The sequence below is a fragment of the Rhipicephalus microplus genome, unplaced genomic scaffold (genome assembly GCF_043290135.1).
Source record: "Rhipicephalus microplus isolate Deutch F79 unplaced genomic scaffold, USDA_Rmic scaffold_48, whole genome shotgun sequence".
In the NCBI taxonomy this organism is placed as follows: Eukaryota; Metazoa; Arthropoda; class Arachnida; order Ixodida; family Ixodidae; genus Rhipicephalus; species Rhipicephalus microplus.
This window is the reverse complement of record NW_027464621.1, coordinates 302,626-323,593: the sequence shown is the minus strand read 5'-3', so window position 1 is coordinate 323,593 and position 20,968 is coordinate 302,626. Positions and strand designations below refer to the sequence as shown.

Here is a 20,968-nt window from a genome sequence, read left to right as displayed (position 1 = left end):
GCCAGCGACTCGAGCATTCTTCGCCAGGCCGAAGGTGGCCAACCTCAATCCGATGATGCTCAGGAGTTTTCACGAAGCTGGACAATGAGATAGTCGGGTACTCAAAGTAGCGCATGATTAGGCAGACATGCATGAACAAGTTTTTCTGGCCATTGAGCCAAAACAGGTGCTTTTTTGGTGAATCCTTCTTTATTTCCCCCCCCCCCCCCCAACCGGACTCTCCATTATTCGAACTTTTCGACAGTTCCCACCAAGTCCGAATAAACAGTTGGCGACTGCATGTAAAACAAAATGAAGTGCGTGTTTTCTAATATTTTTGTGAGCGGCACAGCAACTACAGTTGATAAAAAGAGGCAATTATTTAAAAACTAAAGCTCTCAAGTTTAAAAGTTATTTAGGGCTACAATTCTGTTTGCTCCCCAGTAAATACCGTAACCGAGAGGCAAGACTCCTTTACTAAAAAAAAACTACCATTAAAACAATAAACCGAAACTTTTTTTTTAACATGGCTGGAAGGCTAGAAGCCATACCTTATTTCCACTGTTTAACAGCCAAGTGAATTGCTGTAAAAATCTTTCAATTTATCAGCCCGAAGTCCGGTCGACAATAAATAGCTTAGAAAAAACTACTTACGCAGCAGGCAGCCTTTAAAGAAGACACCACCTTCACCTTCGACGGCAGCTTCAGCTTCTTTTTCTTCCTTAAACTGTACAAAACCAAATCCCCCTTTGTGAAGAGAGATGCCTGGCAATAAAAGAATTCATGGTCAATAAGAACAGTGCACATGCCAAACATGAAACAGCTACCTAAATGTCAAGATTTAGTTTTATAACAAGCCTAAACAAAAACAATCTGTACAAAGCACAGTCGCATGTTTGACAGGACTTCATGCTATCTGCAGTACATAGGGCTTGACCTAAATTTTGTATTGCTTTATTTTACTATATTCAGATGCATCCATACAGCTTCATAACTTTTTATTACAAGCTTTCTACGACTGCAAGCTTCCTGCAATGAAAGCTATATTTGCATGCCCAGATTAGCACAAAATTAAAAATGCTGACTACATATACATGAACAATCTTCTATATCACATGAATTGCCTAGAATATCAAATTTTTAAGGACTTAAAGATGCCTTAACCCTTTTAACTAATTCACCATGTACACTGCAGGCACTCTAAACATGACTTTCCACCATGAAATGGTTGGGAATGTTCCTTAAAAATTTTGAGATTTATTAACATGCCACCTGCAGTAGTCCTCTATAGTAAGCAATACTTTGCAAAGTGCTTATTCTGTGGTCCAGAGCACAGGTTAAATACCAGCTTTATTCCGTGGACCAGACCGCAAAATAACCTGCAACTTCATTTTGTGAACCACACAATATACTTGAGTGCTGTAGGCCATGCAGCCCGCCTTTCTTGACAATGCTTCCTGTGCATTAAACTACAGAATGCAGTCCCGATCTTTTCTGAGAACCAGACCATAAAATCACTTATAATTTTATTTGTAGACCACATGCTGGCTGTAGTCAGAACAGCAGTTTTTCTCATGAATGGCATGATTGCAGTGGTTTTTTCTGTGGTCACCATCCAGAGAAAATCCACTGCACCCTCCACCCTTTTTCGATGGCTTCGCTCACAAACACAAGATTAGCTCGCTGTTCAGGGTCTCGACCAATGGTCCGGACAAAGGAGGTTATGTTCGTGGACATTAGCACCGATGTACAGCAATACGAGATTGAAGAGGCGTATGCATGAAAGGTTCAAAATCCGAAGGTGAAGTCCACCTTTTGAGTGTTGCCCAGACAGACACTATTATTCTATCAGCAGTGAAGAAACCTAAAGTTGTGACCTGATGGAGCACAAGAAATTGGGCAAATAATAACAAACTAAGGATCATTTAAAATTTTCTCGCCCTGACATGCGAGATACTTGAAGTCACTTTAACTACAGTACATTTCTGTCATGCAAAAAAGTCAAGAGTTGCATGGAAGACTCAAATTTCGAGTAAATCCTTCCGATGTACAGGTGCAATCATAATTCTAAAAAAAAAAGCAGTGCCAACGCTACCGCTAGAAGGGGATAATAAAAACAAAAGACTAGGGCTTCTAAAATTTTTTAAGTCTAATTGATCACTTACAAAACAAGTCATTTTCACCGCAGTACATCAATGTGATGCAAAAACCACACTCAGATTAACAAGAGGTGATTGTAGCTGTAACGTGATGTAGCTGTGATGTGATACAGCACATTTGCTGTATGTGCTGTGTCCCAGTATCGCGACTACTAGAAGGCCTGGTCAATTTCATTGTACTTCTTTGCATGGCAATGCACTGTGGTGAAAGTAACAAACGCTCAGCACTAAATGAATCAGGACCAGAAAACATTCTTAACGCTGTCCTTTGTTACTACAGCATAGACCACTTCTAACGTAAAATGCCAGAGTCCTGAATATCTCCACAATAAGCAGTATCGTACCATAACCAAGTGTGTGTGTGTGTGTGTGTGTGTGTGTGTGTGTGTGTGTGTGTGTGTGTGTGTGTGTGTGTGTGTGTGTGTGTGTGTGTGTGTGTGTGTGTGTGTGTGTGTGTGTGTGTGTGTGTGTGTGTGTGTGTGTGTGTGTGTGTGTGTGTGTGTGTGTGTGTGTGTGTGTGTGTGTGTGTGTGTGTGTGTGTGTGTGTGTGTGTGTGTGTGTGTGTGTGTGTGTGTGTGTGTGTGTGTGTGTGTGTGTGTGTGTGTGTGTGTGTGTGTGTGTGTGTGTGTGTGTGTGTGTGTGTGTGTGTGTGTGCGCGCGCGCGCGCGCGCGCGCGCGTGTTTGTAGACTCCACTTGCACAAAACGTTTTAAGGTGAGACGCTGGTCTTCAAATGAAAATTTTTATTATTGGAGATACTGTAATGAAATTAGGTGTGTATATGTATTGCTTCCTCCTCTTTCCAAAAATACAATTAGTTTTATTTAGTTATCAAATTGTAAGAGCACAAGTGAAGTCTAATTGTGCAATTGCTTACGGGGCGTCAGGGTACTTTCCCTCAATATTTTTAGATTCTGTTTAGGATTCAGCTGTAGCCAAAGACCTGTCATGTAGAGCTATGCTATTTATTATTGTCACTGAGATACATCATCATATAAAAATTCTCATTTGCATTGATGCTCCACAATTTTGAAATTTAATTAGCTCAGATTATTGTTCGTAACACTTCATATGTCCCTCTTAGCCACAAATAAATAACATAGCTCCACAGTACTGCTATTGAAGAGTTCAACGCTACAAAATTTGAAAAAATTGCTTCACAAAAACACGATGAAAAGTTCCATAAGGCTGGTCCGGTTGGCAATAAATGTGAAGCTGAGAAAATCGCATTTGAAATTTCAACATGCACTGCCAAATTTTCTATAAGGAACTTTTACCACAAACTTTATACACATGTTCCCCATCTATTCCCCTGCAAAACAAAACAAAATATGCCTTATTCCACCCTTGAAATCATTTTTAAAAAATTTTTCCAATGTGGAAAGGATTATCAGAACTCCACCATGACAAGCTGTTAAGGGTTTTTGAAAAAGCTGTGGGGTATGAGGCTCAAACGACTAGCTGTTAGGCAGCATGCTGGCCTGAATAATAAGTTGCAGTGTTCTGGTCCCTCAAGGGACCATGAAAATGTCCGGAGATAGGGCATTTGCCCAGAAAAACAAATGCCCACGAAAATGCCCCTTTTTATAGGTATTTTTTTGCTGACACAGAGGGTTACGGCTGCAGTAAAAAATTCTCGTTGCAATCTTGTAAATGCATCGTTTAGGTGGCTTTGAAAAGAGCCATTTATAAAAAAAAAAATGATGTTACCGGTGCTACCTCAGTGGTCAACACGTTGGCCCAAAAAGTCTCCTATTTTCTTCTGCATGGCATTCCGCTTGCCCGCGATAATGTCTGCCTCAATTTCAGCTACACGTCATGCTGTCGCTGTTCACCGATGACAGTGTCATCAGTGCTCGCGTCAACTCCGAGCTCGTTGGCCATGTAGGTACTGCCGAAAATCGGATAGCGAAGGTTATAAGCGCCGACTCCAAGGAGGTCGAACTTTCGGGTAGCCAACTTTCCCGACGAAACGGTCTTCGTTTGCGCTGATTTCTCAACTCACTGTGCCTGCTCCGCCGTTGAGTAGTACACAGCATCAATCCGAAGTGTATCGCTCGTCGAACTTGGTCCCACGGTGTCATCAGTAGACAGCGTCGTAAAAGTTTCCGGTGGATCCAACGGATTCGGCGCCTGCTTGTTCAAAGGGCAAGGTTCCGTCTGGCGTCTCATACCACAGTTGCTAGATTTTGGGGTGGTTGTTGCCAAACTGCCGCCAGATTTGGCAGAAAAATTTGCCCTTGTAGTTGTGGCTTCTTCGTGAGGGTTTGGTGTCGTCCGAAGTGCGTTTCGCGAATGCGTGAGCTACGTTTTAATTAACCAAATGAACGTAAAACGTGCGTTGCAGAAGTCGGGGCTCGTTCTCTTGCTGTGTTCACTGGTGTGCAATAAAGAGATCGTGTCGCAGAGTTAGGGCGTTGTCCGCCGTGCATTTCGCGAGTGCGTGTGCGATGAACTTGTTCGCGAGTGTGTATATCCGATGTACTCCAATTTCCAGCCTTGGCACGTTTATTCTTCATATGTACACGATTCCGAATGATATGTCTTGTGCTGACACGCCAGGGGAAGCCTAGCCGGCTGCGACTCTATTCAGTTTCCCCGCCGTCCCTAATACTGAGACGCGATCTCTTAATTGCACAGCTGCGCATAAAGCAAGAAAACACGCCTCGACTTCTGCAACGCGCAGTTCATTCTGTTAATTTTGTCGCACATGCACTCGCAAACTAGTTCATCACACACGCACTTCCGAAATACACAACAGACGACGCGTCGTTGATTGCACAGCAGCGCACACAGCAAGAGAACGGGCCCCGACTTCTGAAATGTGCGTGTTACGTTCATTCCGTTAATTAAAACGTAGCTCACGCACTCTCGAAATGCACTGCGGACGACACCAAACCCTCACAAAGAAGCCACAACTACAGGGGCACATTTTTACACCAAATCTGGTGGCAGTCTGGCAACAACCACCTCAAAGTCTGGCAACTAGGGTATGAGACGCCAAACAGAATTTTGCCGTTAAGGCCATTTTTCACGGCTTCCAAAAGCTCGTCACGTCGATAGTTCCAGACAAGAGTCTCCAGGCCTCTCGATCGCGGTGAAAAAGTACCGGTGCAAAGCGGCAACACGGTGCGTCGAGAAACACGCACTATCACAAGAGCAGACGCACACAAACTGATGGCCACTGCGGGGAACGCAACACAGAAAAAAAAGACGCGTTGGTCACCCCAGCCAATGGGAGACTCGGAAAAGCGCACCACGTGAAGGCCAATCAGTGATCTGGAAATAACCTTTATAAAACCCGCGATAGCAGCCATTCCGCTTGAGCGACGCCATCTTGAGATGGCGCAAAATGTGCACAAAGAAAACAGCTTCAAATGAAGACCAAGATGGCGGCGCTCGGCCTGCCGCAATGCACATGGCGCGCGCGGGAATTTTGAACAAATTTTGTCATTTTGGGGGCATTTTAGTGTGACCGGTGTGAATCGAAGGCCGATTTTAAAGCGTTTCTCGACCGAATTCAGCGTTAGCAACTTCAGAGTAGGTCCTCAGAAGTAGCAAAGCCCCGAAAATAGGCTTTGCAAAATATTAACTTTTTTTAGCATTTTTGACTGTTCTAAGACCCAAGTCCCCCCTTAAACATGCCACCTCGCATGTCTGGGAATCGAAGCATGTGATGTGGGACGCTTACAACTCTTCAAAATTCTCAATTTTATAATCTTAAAATGCCGAAAGACCCGCACAGCCTATGAAATGTATGTGGGGGGGGGGGGGGGACAGAAAAAAAAGCGCCATTGCAGAAACACGCATTACACAGAAATGTCCAATAAAGACCGATATTTTGCCCTTAACGGTACCAATCATTTCATTTCACAGGCGCGCATTACTTGTTCTTGCCCCCGTTTTCATTACAAACACTGACAACATTGATCATGAAACACTGATCATTTTCCAGCAAAGCCAGAGCCCCCCGCGGACGTGCAAAGCACTATAGAAGAAGTGTGTACGTCGAAACCGGTCAAGCGCGCTAGCTGTTTTCCGTCGCCTGCTGCTGATTGGCACCGTGGGGGGAGCACCAAACGAAAAAAAAAAATGAAAGGCATCCAGGCATCCCCACGTGTTGACTGTTACTCCATTTAAAATACTATACATGTCTGAACACATCTGCATGTAAATCTACGCATGAAATACGAAAGGAATGATGCAGTCAGTGTCGCTATAACCAAGCGGACGTATACAGGATGTAGCAGTTAAGCAGCATGCGAATAAATGATGACGTGCCAATACATGAAGTCAGAACGTGCCATCCTGAGCAATGGAAGCTAGAACATTGAATTCATAATTATCGAACGATTATTTGTTACTAAGTTGAACAATTAATTGCCCGTGATGGGGTGTAGCCAAACTGCAGAGAGGTTTTACAGTATTCAAGTACAGAGATTATTTTATTTCACAAATCACACACTGTACAAAGAAGTTAGCACATTCTAAACACGTTAAAACAAAAAGGAATGGAAACCAAATGTCTGAAAAGCTAGTCGACGTAGGTACCCAAGTGACTTCGAAGCGTTAGCACATATGGTTGTGATGTGAAGGTTCCAGGAGAGTGTGGCAGCTTGGGCTAGTTGGTATGGCATGACGATAGTTATAGCGCGAGAACAAAACGCCGACACAGAGACAAGAAGGACACGAAAGACACAAGCGCGAGTTGGAAGTTAGCGCTCGTGTCTTTCGTGTCCTTCTTGTCTCTGTGTCGGCATTTTGTTCTCGCGCTATAACTATAGTCATTCCAGGAGAGGTTTGACAAGAGATGAATTCCTCTTGTGGCAGCCGTGGTGGAAGTGGACTTAGGTGTTTTGGAGCAGCTTGAGGAGCAGGAATAATGCTGCTTTGGAGCAGCTTTGGCGCAGCGAAAAGAGAGTTTTGAAGCACGTTGGGAGCACCAAAAGGTGTGTTTTGGAGCAGCTTTTTAGGGTCAAACATCATCGTCAATCGAAATTATTTCTGGCAAAAAACTTCTAATGCTTTTAACTGAGCATTCAGTACCAATGAGCTTACGAGACTTACCACCAACAGATGTGTACGTGCATGCATCACAGCTGACAGAGAACATCACAGCTGACGGAGAATTTTTAGAGAAAACAAGAGAAGCCATGCTTACCTCTTGTTTTCATAACCGCAAATGATATCACGGCGCACTTCGCTCCCCACACTAATCAAAAGCACTACTCTGCTCATCGGTCAGAAGTAAAGCAAGGATGAGCGATTCACACGGCAAATCCGCGCAGTCGGTACAGCAAGCCGTCAAGCAGTGACGGTGTGGGCAGCATAGGTGCTGTGCTTTATGCAAATAAACAGGAGTATGTGCACATGACCGTTCCGTGTTCAATAAAACTGTCAGTTGTCACTTTGTATCCAATCACGGTAGAGAAGCACGCACATTTATCGCGAAAAAACTGATAGTGTTCGTGCTGTCGCTATCTCAGTAGCTGCATATCCCGGACCCTGTAATAGTTTCAAAATGCCCCTTGGCTTCGTTACGGCACGCTATGAAAGGATAGTGCGAGAGTGCCAGTCGAGCATCTTTTGCACAATTTGGTAAAAATGAGGAAAAGACATCCTGGGGAGTATTTTGGGCAACATCTGCTGTGATACTGTGTTTGCTTATTGGTGGGGATGGCACACGTCGGAGAATCACATTTGTCCTTGTAAACACGCACTGCCATTTAGTGCATCTCTATAAACTGAACAACTGACAGTTACTCATGTTGGTGCAACCACTTTTGCGGGGAAAATCACGGCGATAACAGCGATGAGACGAGCACTAGCAAGCCCTATGAATTTACCGAATTCCAACATGGTTGAACTACATTGGATATGGATGCAACCGCGTTCTTTGTGTAGCCAACGCTCAGTGTTTCTCAGTCAACAATAATCAGCTAGATATCGCCGTTTACACTCTTGACAGTTATCGCAGAAATTGCCATTTATGCGCAGTCCGGCGCAGGAGGTCAGATTGGCGCAGTACTTCCACCCCTGAGTGGCAGGAGACACCCCTGAGTGGCAGGAGAAATTAAGTTGTTATTTAAATGATAAGGAAAATTAGAAACTAAATGTTTTGGGGTAAAAGAGATTACCTTGCATTTACATGAATTGAGGGTCATTAACCATGTTTTTATACCATTGGAAAATAAGCTGAAGATCGCTCTGTATAATGTGATGGTCACCGGGCTGATTATGAGGCGGTATAATATGCAATCATCTTCGAACCATCATTAAGTTATTAGGGAGGTCATTGATATATACTAGGAATAGTAGCGACCCTAGAACGCTACCTTGTGGTACGCCGGAGGTGACATGGCATAAGGGACGCAGGAGATTGTTAACAACCGTGAACTGCTTGCGATTTCAAAAAAACATTCGAAGCCATGTTAGTGACTGTGAATCCAATTTAAGAGCAGTTAACTTTGAAATCAGGCGGCAGTGGGCTACATGGACAAATGCCTTCGAAAAATCAAGAAACATACTATCAATCTGTAACTTACTGTCCATGTCCAAATTCAAGTCTGCTGTAAATTCTAGGAGCTGTGTCTCACATGAAAAATCCCTCCTGAACCCATGTTGATTGCTAAAAAATTTTTTATTTGATTCTAGATGATTGTATATGTGCAATGCTATAATGTGCTCGAATATTTTACAACAAACGCAAGTAATTGAAATTAGTCTATAGTTATCTGGTGAGTGTTTGTCACCACTTTTGAATATCAAGACAACTTTCTCAATCTTCCAATTAGATGGGAGCTCTCCTGAAGTTAGTCACAGCCTGAAAATGTGATATAGTATTTTGCTTGACTTAGTGACGGTGTTGATTTTATCAACACCACAAGAATTTGATAACTTAGGATTATGAGTTTAATAATGCTGTCAATAGAGATTTTGATGGGATCCATATACTAATACTCAGTCAGGAACTTCAGAAATGGTGGAGAAATCTTCTTCACAAAAAATAGATGAAAAATATGTACTGAAGCTTAAAGGACACTCACTATCAGGAATAGGCACGTGGCCACTGTCGTGTAATGAAATGTTGTCAGTGTCACAGTTCGGAGATATCCCTTGCCAAAATTTTTTACGGTTCGAATTGAGCAGAGATGGAAGACCATGGAAGATTACTTATCTTTTGCAGTGCTCAAAGCCAAGTTACAATTTTTTAGACACTCACTGCATCTTGCCCAAGCCGCCGGGGTATCTAATTTTTTGGCACTCCTGTAAACAAGTTTCTTTTTGTTTCTAAATAGCTTAAGAGAATTTGTGAACCAGGGGTTCAATTTATCATTACTTATTTTAATTAATGAGATGCACTGGTTTACTAACGAGCATAATTCAACCCAAATCCCCACCCAGTTCTCCTAAACCATTCGACTGTGCAGAGCAGGAAGAACTTCATTATGGAAAAACAATTCTAGTTTTCAGTGTTCATTGCAGTTCAGCTACAATTACGAATAGGTTTACTTACCATGCCCATAAAGACAAAATATTAATGCTTAATTGGAGCAGATAATGGTCGCCAAAACCATCCAAAAGTTATTTGCTCTTTTTCCGGGTGGCCTGTAAATACTAAGTCAAGTACTATATTACATCTGCGGGTGAGTTGTTGACAAACTGTTGAAGTCCAGGATTAGATTAACAAAATCTGATGCAATTTGACAAGGTCAGGTTCACTTTGCCCACTCGATGTGTGATAAATTAAAATCGCCCAAAAGATAAACCATGTCTGCTTGGCAGGCCTTAAGTGCATTAGAAATACTGTCATGAAGATCAATGATAAAGTGTCCGTTTGAATCGAGAGGACAGTAGCAAGCGCCGACTAGCACTTTCATGGAACAGGTTTTAGAGACGGTCCAAATAATCTCGAGAGTTGAGCCTAAGGAAATACAATGGGAAGTAAAGATCTTTTTAATAGCAACTAAGACACCACCACCTCATCTGTTAAGGCGGTCGCATCGATACATATTGTAAGTGCTCGCGAAGAAAAACAGTTCATTATTAGAAATATCAGGATGTAGCCAGGTTTCGGTAAGAACAACAATATCAGAATCGGCATCTTCAAGAAAGGAAGAAAGTTTATCCTGCTTTCAAGCAAGACTTTGGATGTTAATAAATAATGATACTAGAGATCTGGTGTGAATCGGTAGTGGTCCATGATGGCCCTGAGTGCGCATGTGCTATTTATTGCACTGTACCACAGTTTGTGCGACAAAATCTCAGAACTTCTAATAATTCAAACTTCTTGATAATTCAAACAAAATTCAGAGGTCCCTTCGAGTTTGAATTAACGAGAGTCAACTATATATATATAAAAAATGCTAGTATGTATAGCATTGTCCATGTTCTAGTATACAGATACGATACAAGTTGTACACTAAACAGTATAAAGTTTGTTTTTGTTTTCATATATGCTCGCCGTATGGCATGCCGCTTGTTTTTGTTTTAATACAGGCTCACTGGATGGTCACATGGTTGAACTTTCTTGTTTTTAGTTTCACCGACGCCATTTCGGAGCAGGGCCAGAGCAGTCATTAACAAATACTGCATTTTGGAGCAGCTTTTCTCTTTTGGAGCAGCACCACCACCACTGGATACATTTCAGAGGCTCAAAAAAAGATTTTAAAAGATTTAGAAATATTGTTACGGGGGTGAGAGAATAAATGAAATAAATATATTTACAAAGTATACAGGGAGAGTCAGAGGCAGCTGCAGCCGAGATGGAAGAACAGCAGCAACAACATGAGCACGGTCGCTTTCATCATCTTCGTCGTCTATGATGTTATTTCGTTGCCGATGTCGTGTAACATATAACCCCCCGCTGCTGGCAGCGTCGTCTCGGCGCCTAAAGGAGAGTAGGGTAATGCGAATATGTACGGCTTGAAGTGGGTCACGTGGACGACGTCAGTAGCGGGTGCGGCCGACGATGACTGACTGTCCAACGGAGCAATCTCGTATGTGACATCGGTAAGCCGGCGTAAAACCTTGTAAGGCCCCGAATAGCGAGACAGGAGCTTCAAAGAGAGGCCAACGTGGCGGCATGGTGTCCAGAGGAGGACCAATGAACCTGGAGAGTAGGAAACTACTCTGTGATGGCTATCGTAGCGGGCCTCCTGAGAGAGCTGCGAGCCGAGAAGACGTTGCCGTGCGATTTGGCGGGCCACTTGAACCCGAGCAGTGGCATCCCGGGCGTACTCTGTAACCGTTTGTGTAGGTGATGGGAGAAGAGTCTCGAAGGGTAACGCTGGATGGCGGCCGAACAATAAATAGAAGGGAGAGAAGCCAGCGGTGTCATGGCGTGACAAATTGTACGCGAATGTCACATAAGGCATAAGGCTATCCCAATCAAGGTGATCTTTGGAAACGTACACGGAGAGCATTGTTGTCAATGTTCGATTTAGGCATTGTTGTCACGAGCATTATTGTCAATGCTCGGTAAGACCATTTGTTTGTGGGTGATAGGCCGTAGTGAGCTAGTGACGCTTCGAACACGAGCGAAGGATGTCACTTACTACTTTTGAAAGAAATGAGCAACCACGATCAGTCAGCAGCTGTCGAGGAGCGCCATGGTGAAGAATTACATCATGAAGCAAGAAGTCCGCGACGTCAGTGGCACAGCTTGTCGGTAGCGCTCGTGTGATAGCGTATCTTGTGGCGTAGTCAGTGGCTACGGCTATCCAGTTGTTTCCAGTGAGAGAAGTAAGAAATAGTCCAACGAGATCTCAAGACAGACGCCGTAGAAGGGAACGGTGGGTATGTCTATTGGTTGGAGCGGGCCAGCTGGTGGCAAGGTGGAATGTTTGGAGCGCTGGCAGGACTCACGTGCAGCAACGTATCGGCGCACAGAACGGTAAAGGCCTGGCCAGAAGAATCTACGCCGCACGCGATTGTACGTGCGCGTGACCTCGAGATGTCCAGCGGTTGGGGCGTCGTGAAGCTGTTCAAGTACAGCGGAACAGAGTGTCGCAGGAACTACGAGTAGTAGCTGTTGTCCTTCGGCGCTGGTGTTGCGTCGTTAAAGAATGCCATCGCGTAGAACGAACAAGTGTAGCGACTGGTCTACGTGGGGCAAGCGTAGACTCTGCATGATAGACCACAAGTGGACATCGCTGAGCTGTTCCTTGCGTATGTCGGTGAAAGCCGATATGGCGAAGACACAAGGGTCAGAATCATGTGCTGAAAGGTCAGGTGGGTCCACGGGGTGACGGGATAGACAGTCGGCATCCTGGTGCATTAGGCCAGATTTGTATACCACGGCGAAGCTGTATTCTTGTAGTTTCAAGGCCCAATGGCCAAGTCGTCCTGTTGGATCTTTAAGGGACGACAGCCAGCACAAGGCATGGTGATCTGTAATTACCGAAAAGGTGCGGCCAAACAAGTATGGTCGAAATTTTTCGACTGCCCAGACTAGTGCGAGGGACTCACGCTCTGTAATGGAAAACTTGCTCTCCGAAGGAGAAAGGAGGCGACTGGCATAAGCAATGACGCGATCTTGTCCTTGTTGCTGCTGGGCGAGAACAGCACCAATTCCATGTCCGCTGGCATCGGTACGAACTTCAGTATGGGCTGAGGGGTCGAAATGGGACAAGATGGGTGGGGAAGTAAGTAATGTTGTAAGGGTGCTGAAGGCAGTTGCTTGGTCAGTACTCCAATAAAAAGGCATGTCCTTCTTCAGTAGCTCCGTAAGTGGTCGGGCAATGTCAGCAAAATTCTTCATGAAACGTTCAAAGTAAGAACAAAGGTCGATAAAACTCCGTACATCTTTTGCGGAACGTGGTATGGGAAAATCTTTGACAACTCGAATTTTGTCAGGATCAAGTTGCACACCTCAAGCACTGACAAGGTGGCCCAGCACAGTGATTTCCCGACGGCCAAAGCGACATTTGGAAGACTTGAGCTGAAGTCCTGCTTTCCAGAAAACCTCAAACACAGCCGTTAGGCGGCTAAGGTGGCTTTCGAATGTAGGTGAAAATACGATGACGTCATCAAGATAGCACAGGCACGTGGTCTTTTTGTATCCACGCAGGAGAGAGTCCATCATTCTTTCAAATGTAGCTGGTGCATTACACAATCCGAATGGCATAGCCTTGAACTGGAAAAGTCCATCCGGTGTGATGAATGCAATTTTACGGTCTCGATGATCGACAGAAATCTGCCAGTATCCTGATCGCAAGTCGATAGATGAAAAGTAGGCAGACCCATGTAGGCAGTCGAGAGCATCGTCAATCCACGGTAGTTGATACACGTCCTTACGTGTTACTTTGTTTAAGTGACGGTAGTCTACGCAGAAGCGCCAGCTGCCATCCTTCTTCTTGACTAGCACTACCGGCGATGCCCATGGGCTGCAGGAAGGTTCGATGACGTCTTTTGTGAGCATTTTTTCAACTTCGTGCTGGATAACTTGTCGCTCAGCATTAGACACACGATAAGGACGTCGTCAGATGGGGCTGGCGTCTCCAGTGTTAATCCTATGAGTTACAAAAGATGTCTGACCCAAAGGGCGGTCATCAAAATCAAAGATGTCGCAGTAGGATTTCAGCAAGTGCCGGATGTCAGCTGTCTGAGCTGAAAGAAGGTCCGGAGCGATCATCTTGTCGATGGTGGCATCCGCTGTGCTCTTCGAGGATGAAAACGGAGCAGACGACGAAGAAGATTCGGCAACGAACGCCGAAATGGCAGCATCTATAGAAAAAACTTTTGCCAAAGTCATACCATCTGGGATAACTTGAGCGCACCAGCTGAAGTTTAGGATCGGAAGAGATGCTGTATTTCCCGTGACTGTCAAAAGTGTGTGAGGCACGGCAACATTTTTGGCCAGCAGAACATCAGCAATAGGTGTCAACATGTAGTCACCATCGAGAACAGGAGGGACAGATCTCAGGTTCACGTAAGTAACGGCTTGAGGTGCTAGGCGAACGTGATCTGCAGAACACAGACGGGGTAGAGCTGGTGTTGCGTCGTCATGGTAACACGGTAAATCAAGTTGAAGCATGCCGGTTCCACAATCAATAAGGGCAGAGTGGGCGGATAAAAAGTCCATGCCGAGGATAAGTTCATGGGAACATTTCTCGAGCACAGCAAATAGCACTGTCGTGGAGCGATCAGCCACACTTATACGCGCGGAGCACATTCCAAGCACGGGAAACGTGCCGCCGTCGGCGACCTGGATGGGTGGCACTGTGGGTGGCGTTAAAGCTTTCCTAAGGCGGCAACGAAGTTCTGAATTCATCACTGATATGTGAGCCCCTGTGTCCACAAGTGTAACAACGGGTGTGTCATCTACTTCAACGTTGCGTCGAGTCGGCAGCATGGTCAGAGGATTTGGCGGGCAAGTGGTCGATGCAGCACCACCTCCGGGAGCTGCATCATCTAGTTTTCCGGCGGCAGGTGGTCAGTCGGGGACGTTGGTCGGCGAAATTTGGGCGAGCGAGACGATGGGCGACGGGAGAGCGGTGAACGAGACTGGTGAGTATGCGGAGATGGAGAGCGACGACGATATGGCGACATAGAAGGAACGTCTTCACTGGTGGCCTGAGGTGACTCCCGGTAAGTTTGAAAGCGTCCATGATCCCTCTCTGGCCGATGGGGGTACCCATAGGATGCCTGATGCCAATACCACCGAGTGTTACAATGGCGGGCCACGTGTCCGATGCGGTGGCAGCTGAAACAAATCGGGCGATCGTCAGCAGTCCTCCACTTACCTGGATTGCGAGGGCGCGACGGAAGGTTTTGGCTTTGGGCATACGAAACAGGGGGTCGACGACGGTTGACCAGCTGAGAGGGAGCTGTAGTGCACTCGGAGGCCAGTCCAGCATTGGAAAACTTGTCGCACAATGGCATGTACCCGTGGCACCATTTGAGGGCTAGAGTCGCAGGCATGGAGGCACGTGGACGCAGAAGACAGAGCTTCAAGTTCACATCTGATAATCTTGGTCACGTGCTCTGCAGTTAACGGCGTCTGTAGCGCAGCCCTGTCTTCGCACGACCAGGTTGCTGCTGTGTTTGGTAGTCGAGTGAAATTATGGGAGATACATCGACTTTTTGCGGCCTCAAAACGCTGGCACTCCTTGATGATGGCATCGATCGTGTTGCAGTCCTTGCATATGAGAAGGTTGAATGCATCATCTGCAATGCCTTTCAATATGTGAGCTACTTTTTCGGTTTCTTCCATACCGTTGTCCGCTTTTCGGCAAAGGGCAAGCACCTCTTGTATGTAAGTCACGTAGGACTCTGATGACGTTTGCGCATGAGATGCCAACTCCTTCTTGGCCGCTGCCTTTCTACCCACAGACTTGCTGAAAAGGGCGCGCATCTTTTCTTTGCACGCATCCCAGCTTCCAATTTCATCTTCGTGGTTCTCGAATTACACTTTTGCTGTTCCTTTCAAGTAGAACAGGATATTGGCTAATATAAGATTTTCATCCCAGCGGTAATTCTTACTTGTACGTTCGTACAACGGCAATCATTCTTCGATGTCGACATCATCCGTGCCACAGAACGTGCCAGGATCTTTTAGCTGCGAAAGGACAACAGTTGTTGTTGTAGTCGCCTCGTCGGGAGCTGGTCCCTGGTTTGCCATGGTGGAAAAATCCAAGCGTCGGCCACTGCGGAGCTCCATTATATCGTGTTGTACCCAGCACCTCCACCAAATGTTATGGGGGTGAGAGAATGAATGAAATAAATATATTTACAAAATATACAGGGAGAGTCAGAGGCAGCTGCAGCCAAGATGGAAGAACAGCAGCAACAACAACACGAGCACGGTCGCTTTCATCGTCTTCGTCGTCTATGATGCTCTTTCGTTGCCGATGTCGTGTAACAATATTGTTCATTGCTTTCCATTATTCTGCCAGACCGAGTTACCAAATCCTAACAAGTTGTAGTCAAGGTCCAATTTTTCAGACTCTCTAGAAACAGCGAAATCATTTGAAGAACAAATGAATTCTTGACATTTTACTATGCTCAAAAGTGAAATCACCCATCGACATCCGAATAAGCTCTGAAAGCTTACCAATAGTTATCAGGCATTTCAGCACTTGCACAAGCTCTTACAACTATCTTTGGTACTTGCCACGAGCCCTACATGCCAACCACAAGTTGCAAATTGTCGTCTTGTGACAAGTGTTGCCATTGTCAGTAAAATGCAGAACAAATTTCAGCTGTCTCGCATGCTTAGCATTTCAAAATACTGATGCAAAAACAAGGCTTGTGATGAAAAAGTAGGTGACTAACGTGACTTTCCCCAATGCATGTGCACACATTAACGTGCTAATGTATAAAAACCTCCGCAATTTTATTGAAACAAAGCCTTTGCTACCACCATGCAGCCAATCTTTCCAAGTTACATCCCCCATGTCCCACACTAAGCTCACACCGTCACCGCCAGGGTACACTTTGTATCGTACACACACGTTTGCAGTCTGTGACCATTGCAACTCCATTTCTGTCTGTACACAAGCACAGTGATGAATAGATGCTTTTTTTCTTGAAAACAACACATCTATGCAGTGGACACCAACACAACACGTTTGTGTTGTCACTAATCATAATGTGCAGTATGCATGCAACTGCCAGGCCACATGCACAACCAAGCAGTTAGTCGAAGATGCTCAGCATAATATGGTTATCAGTGATTAAATTGTAGTGGTGCCAGTGCCACTTGCCCTCATCACAGCTACGTGCATGTCCACAGCTTAAGTGTAAAGGCATGTGCGCATTCTGTCGCGACAATGACCCTTAGGATTCCTGTTATGCTTCAGCCCATAACATTGCAGCATTGCAGTAAAGCTGACTTCTGAAATCCCCTACAGCTGCAAGCGCATTGGCTCACAAAAACACTTTTATGCCTGCAAGATGATTTACATGGCAGTGGTTGTGGCTTCAAAAGGCCAATAAACAGGCTCTAACTTTTTTTTTACACCCCCCAAACAAGTTCACCAATTCTTACAGTAGACTGCAGCGATCACATTTTCCCAAGTCACTGCCTGCCGCGCACCCTCCACTTCGAAAAAAAATTCCCACACCTCTTTTCTTATGAATGATTCCCCTCATACGCGCAGTGACGTAAACTTGCCCATGGGCAACATACCACTGAGCTCATCAATTGGTCCTCAGCGCTACAAAACGGCAAATTGGCTTCGCAGTGATGCAGTTCTGACCACGCTGTTCACATTTTAATTTTCCTGTTCTACTCTTTGCCATTTTATAAAACCCTAAACTACCGGTAAAAGCAGTATTGCTAGAACAAAAACCTCCTAGATAAGGAGGCGCCTCACTAATTTACTGAAAGGGGAAGAGTGTTCCTCGTGGCGTGCCTCTTCCTTGCACCACTATGACATGTGCTCATGTGGGGGGAAGCCCTGCTCAGTCATCCCTGCGTGCCAATGACTTATCACTAACGTCGTGTCCAGCCACCAAAGTAGATGGAGTCACAATGGCCGGTTATGCCTTCTTCCTCCCTATGCAGAGAAAGGTGGCGAGACCACACGAAAATTTGAAACCAGCTTGAACGGACATTCTAACTCCTGTAACTTCCTTATTATAGCACGTATTCCCAAACTTCTTGCGACAGCAGGTTCACATAGCAAAAGAGTGCACATTTCTCTCATCATGGTGACAGTGGTGGCACGCTAAAGCTATTGCTGACAAGCCTCACTTCGGCACTAGTGATGCCAGCAAAAAAGTAAGAGCACCAAACTTTCATCACAAAGCAGCAGATCTATGTTACTCGCCCTCTAATGCCATAGGCCAAGCACTGACATGCATTTTACAGTGTAATTTCACAATTAGTATTTAACATAGTGAACCAATAGGTCCGTTTGATTCGCCTGCACCACATGAAGCAGTTCACGAGGTGCTACAACTTGCCATTCGTTTCAATAATGCAGCAATGGCGACCTCTGAGCCCTGCCATTCGTTTCGAAAGGTGCAGAAGAGTTGCAGCGCTGGTTGATAATTTTCCTGCACCTCCTACGCTGACAGTGCCAGCTTGGTGCAGTCGCGCGTGCAGCTGAGCAGACGACACAGCACTTTGGCGTAAGCACCGTACCCGCCTCCACTAACGCGACGTGTTTTGCTAAGATGCTTGCGTCCCATAAACTGTACGCATGTGTGGTTTTCCATTGGTCAGTGTTAGCTGAATGATGTAAACTAAGCAAACAGAAACAAGACCTGCACCTTGTCGGCACATCGTCATTTGTTTCGGGTGTTGCGCTGTGCCTGCACCACTGAACTCGCACTGCACAATTTCTGAACTTCGCGTGCACAGCTGTGAACCGGTTCCGATTGGTGCAGGTGAATCGGGGACCTAATGACAAGGGAGGAAGGCAGATTCAGGAGACTCCCATATGTGATTGCAAATGGATTTGCAATTGCACTTTGTGGATGCAAAAACATGCTGCCTGATGCAGGACCATGTGGCCTAGCTCCTCAAGCAAAATACCATACCTACTTTTTACCGTGACTACGATGCCAGCACACATAAAAATAAAAAGTACTAGCGAAAAATTCCAAACATCTGTGTAAAACAAAGCTACACAAAACACGTTCCATCCGAATTTTTCTATTTTACTTACTGAAATACCTAGGTGAGAAGTATTATTTCGAATACCCAATAAGTACACCTAAGGTGCCTTCCGATGGATAAAAAAAGCTAGTAGTACAACTATAAAACTTGTCACTTTAGATATTTGTGTTTTCAGCACCAAGTGTCACAGAACATTTGCAGCACCTTGCAATGCCGGACCATCGATGCAGCAGCTATGTTAAATCAGCTTTACGGAAGCCCACAAGTTGTTAGAAGGATCATGAAAAGAGAAATTGCCCTACTTCAAGCACAAAGCTACAAAGATAAGCCATGTGAGTTATTCATAACAAACATTCTCGGTTAGCAAACATTTGGTCAATTACAACAATGAAACCCTGGAATAATCCCTTTACGGTGCTGTCACTCTGTCCTACAAGTTAAAGAGGAGGTTAGCAGAATGCAGTGCAAAAAGAAATCATGCAGAAAATGATGGCATAGGCATGTAGAAATGACCAAAACTCGGCAAAAGTCCCCAGGGCTGAGTGAAAAATTGTCATGCATCCATTTGCAGCATGAAACTACAAAAAACTACTAATCTCTCAACAATTACAATTCGCCGAATATTTACCGTGTAGTGGTATAATGTTGCTCTATACCATTTTGTTTTTATTCCCAATTCATCATCAAATATTCTCAATTTTTTAACTCCCAACAGCACTTACTCTGCCTCTTCAGCAGAAATGGGAAATGACAATCCCATTTCAAAATAACAAGACTAAAACAACTATGCAAAGAATTGCAGAATAACTGGCAAGTGCCTCACTTTCAAAAATACTGTACTTTTTATTCAAGTAATGAACCCACTCACATGATAAACCGTACCCAACTTCGATCCTTAAAAAAAGAGATAGACACCATGGGTGCAATGGTGTCTATCTCTTGAAGATACAAGCACATTTGTTGTTTTCAATAAATCAGTTGCGAGTTGTACTCGAGGTGTCTGTCTTTTCTCGTCCGAATTTTTTTTTTGCGCAAGTTCTAGCCACGATTTGTTGAAACAACCATGCAAAACAGTTGCAAGCAGTGCAAACGTGAATGACATAGGTCAAAATTTAAATGCCATCTCTCAAACGCAGAAAAAAACTTCTTGCTTATAGCACCACAAAAGCACAGCGACATGAAAACAAACCGCAACAGCGCTGACGGGGTGACGTGCACCCGGTGCATATGCAACATGTGCATGTGCAGCCATCCGACGCTACATCTTTTTTTGTCGGGTTCGTGCGGTGAACTTCATTGGACACCGGCTGCCTTACGGCACACGTTGGATCGGTACGCTAGCTACATGCCCCGCTTTAAACTTAAAATTGATCGGACATGTGCTGTAGCGTGGGTATCGAACGACTGGATGACACACCAGTGTCGATCTATGCACGTTTTTTACTGGACAAACGTAAGAGAAAGCTTCAAGCTAAAAAAATTAATAAACAAGAAGGATCACCACGTGTATTTCCCGAGCCAAAACAAAGAAAGTTTCCCTTTGTGGAAAGTGAAGTTCTTGAATAATGATGATGATATGTGGTGGTTTTCGGCACAAGGGCCATTTGATGGCCAAAGAGCGCCAGTTCATGGGACAAAGAATGTGGACAATGATTGTGATTAGCGGCTGTATAAGGGCCATAAAATTCCTCGCAGTAAGGCGGGTAAAAACATACAAGTAATAAAATCATGACCATGCCGTGAAAGGTGTGGGTGGTGTGAATAGGTGACAAAAGTTGGTGATAATGAAAAACGATGGTGGACATGTATGGCATTAGCACAAGTACCTCACTCGTTCATACCCTTGCGTCCAAGGGCCGTGAGGCAAGTGCTTTCCTGTGGAGCCACCGCAGCAAAAACCTCTCTAGAGAGGTTGTGCTACGGAATGCCTGGGTATATGATATGAAAATTATTGATTTCTTTTAAAAACGCTAACAATGATTTATTACTAAAAAGCCGTTCCCTACCAACGAACATTGCAGGGTGTAAAGGTATATGTTGTCGGTAGGGTAATGGAAAGTGTTGTCTTCTTAGAGTGTCTAACTGTTTACATTGAATTAAAACGTGAAGAACTGTTAATGCCTCACCACATTTATCACACAATGGTGGGTCAGCACCAGACAAAAGATGTGTGTGTGTCGTGTATGTGTGTCCTATCCTGAGTCTTGTTAGTGTTACCTCTGTTAGGCGTGATTTTGATACTGGTGGCCAATGGCCAAGGT

General features: G+C 44.8%; 1 protein-coding gene across 8 annotated transcripts in view; it reads right to left on the bottom strand.

Annotated features, from left to right (window-relative positions):
• LOC119177277 (nuclear receptor coactivator 5) overlaps positions 1-20,968 on the bottom strand; it is a 284,872-nt gene that overhangs the window by 244,318 nt on the left and 19,586 nt on the right. For all 8 annotated transcript variants that reach the window (XR_012889295.1, XR_012889294.1, XM_075884802.1 and 5 more), the window contains one exon: positions 634-744. Coding sequence is in view for 4 of the 8 variants with exons in the window: in XM_075884802.1 (XP_075740917.1) it covers positions 634-744 (111 nt within the window). In the remaining 4 variants the exon portion in view is untranslated. The remainder of the gene's footprint in view (positions 1-633; positions 745-20,968) is intronic.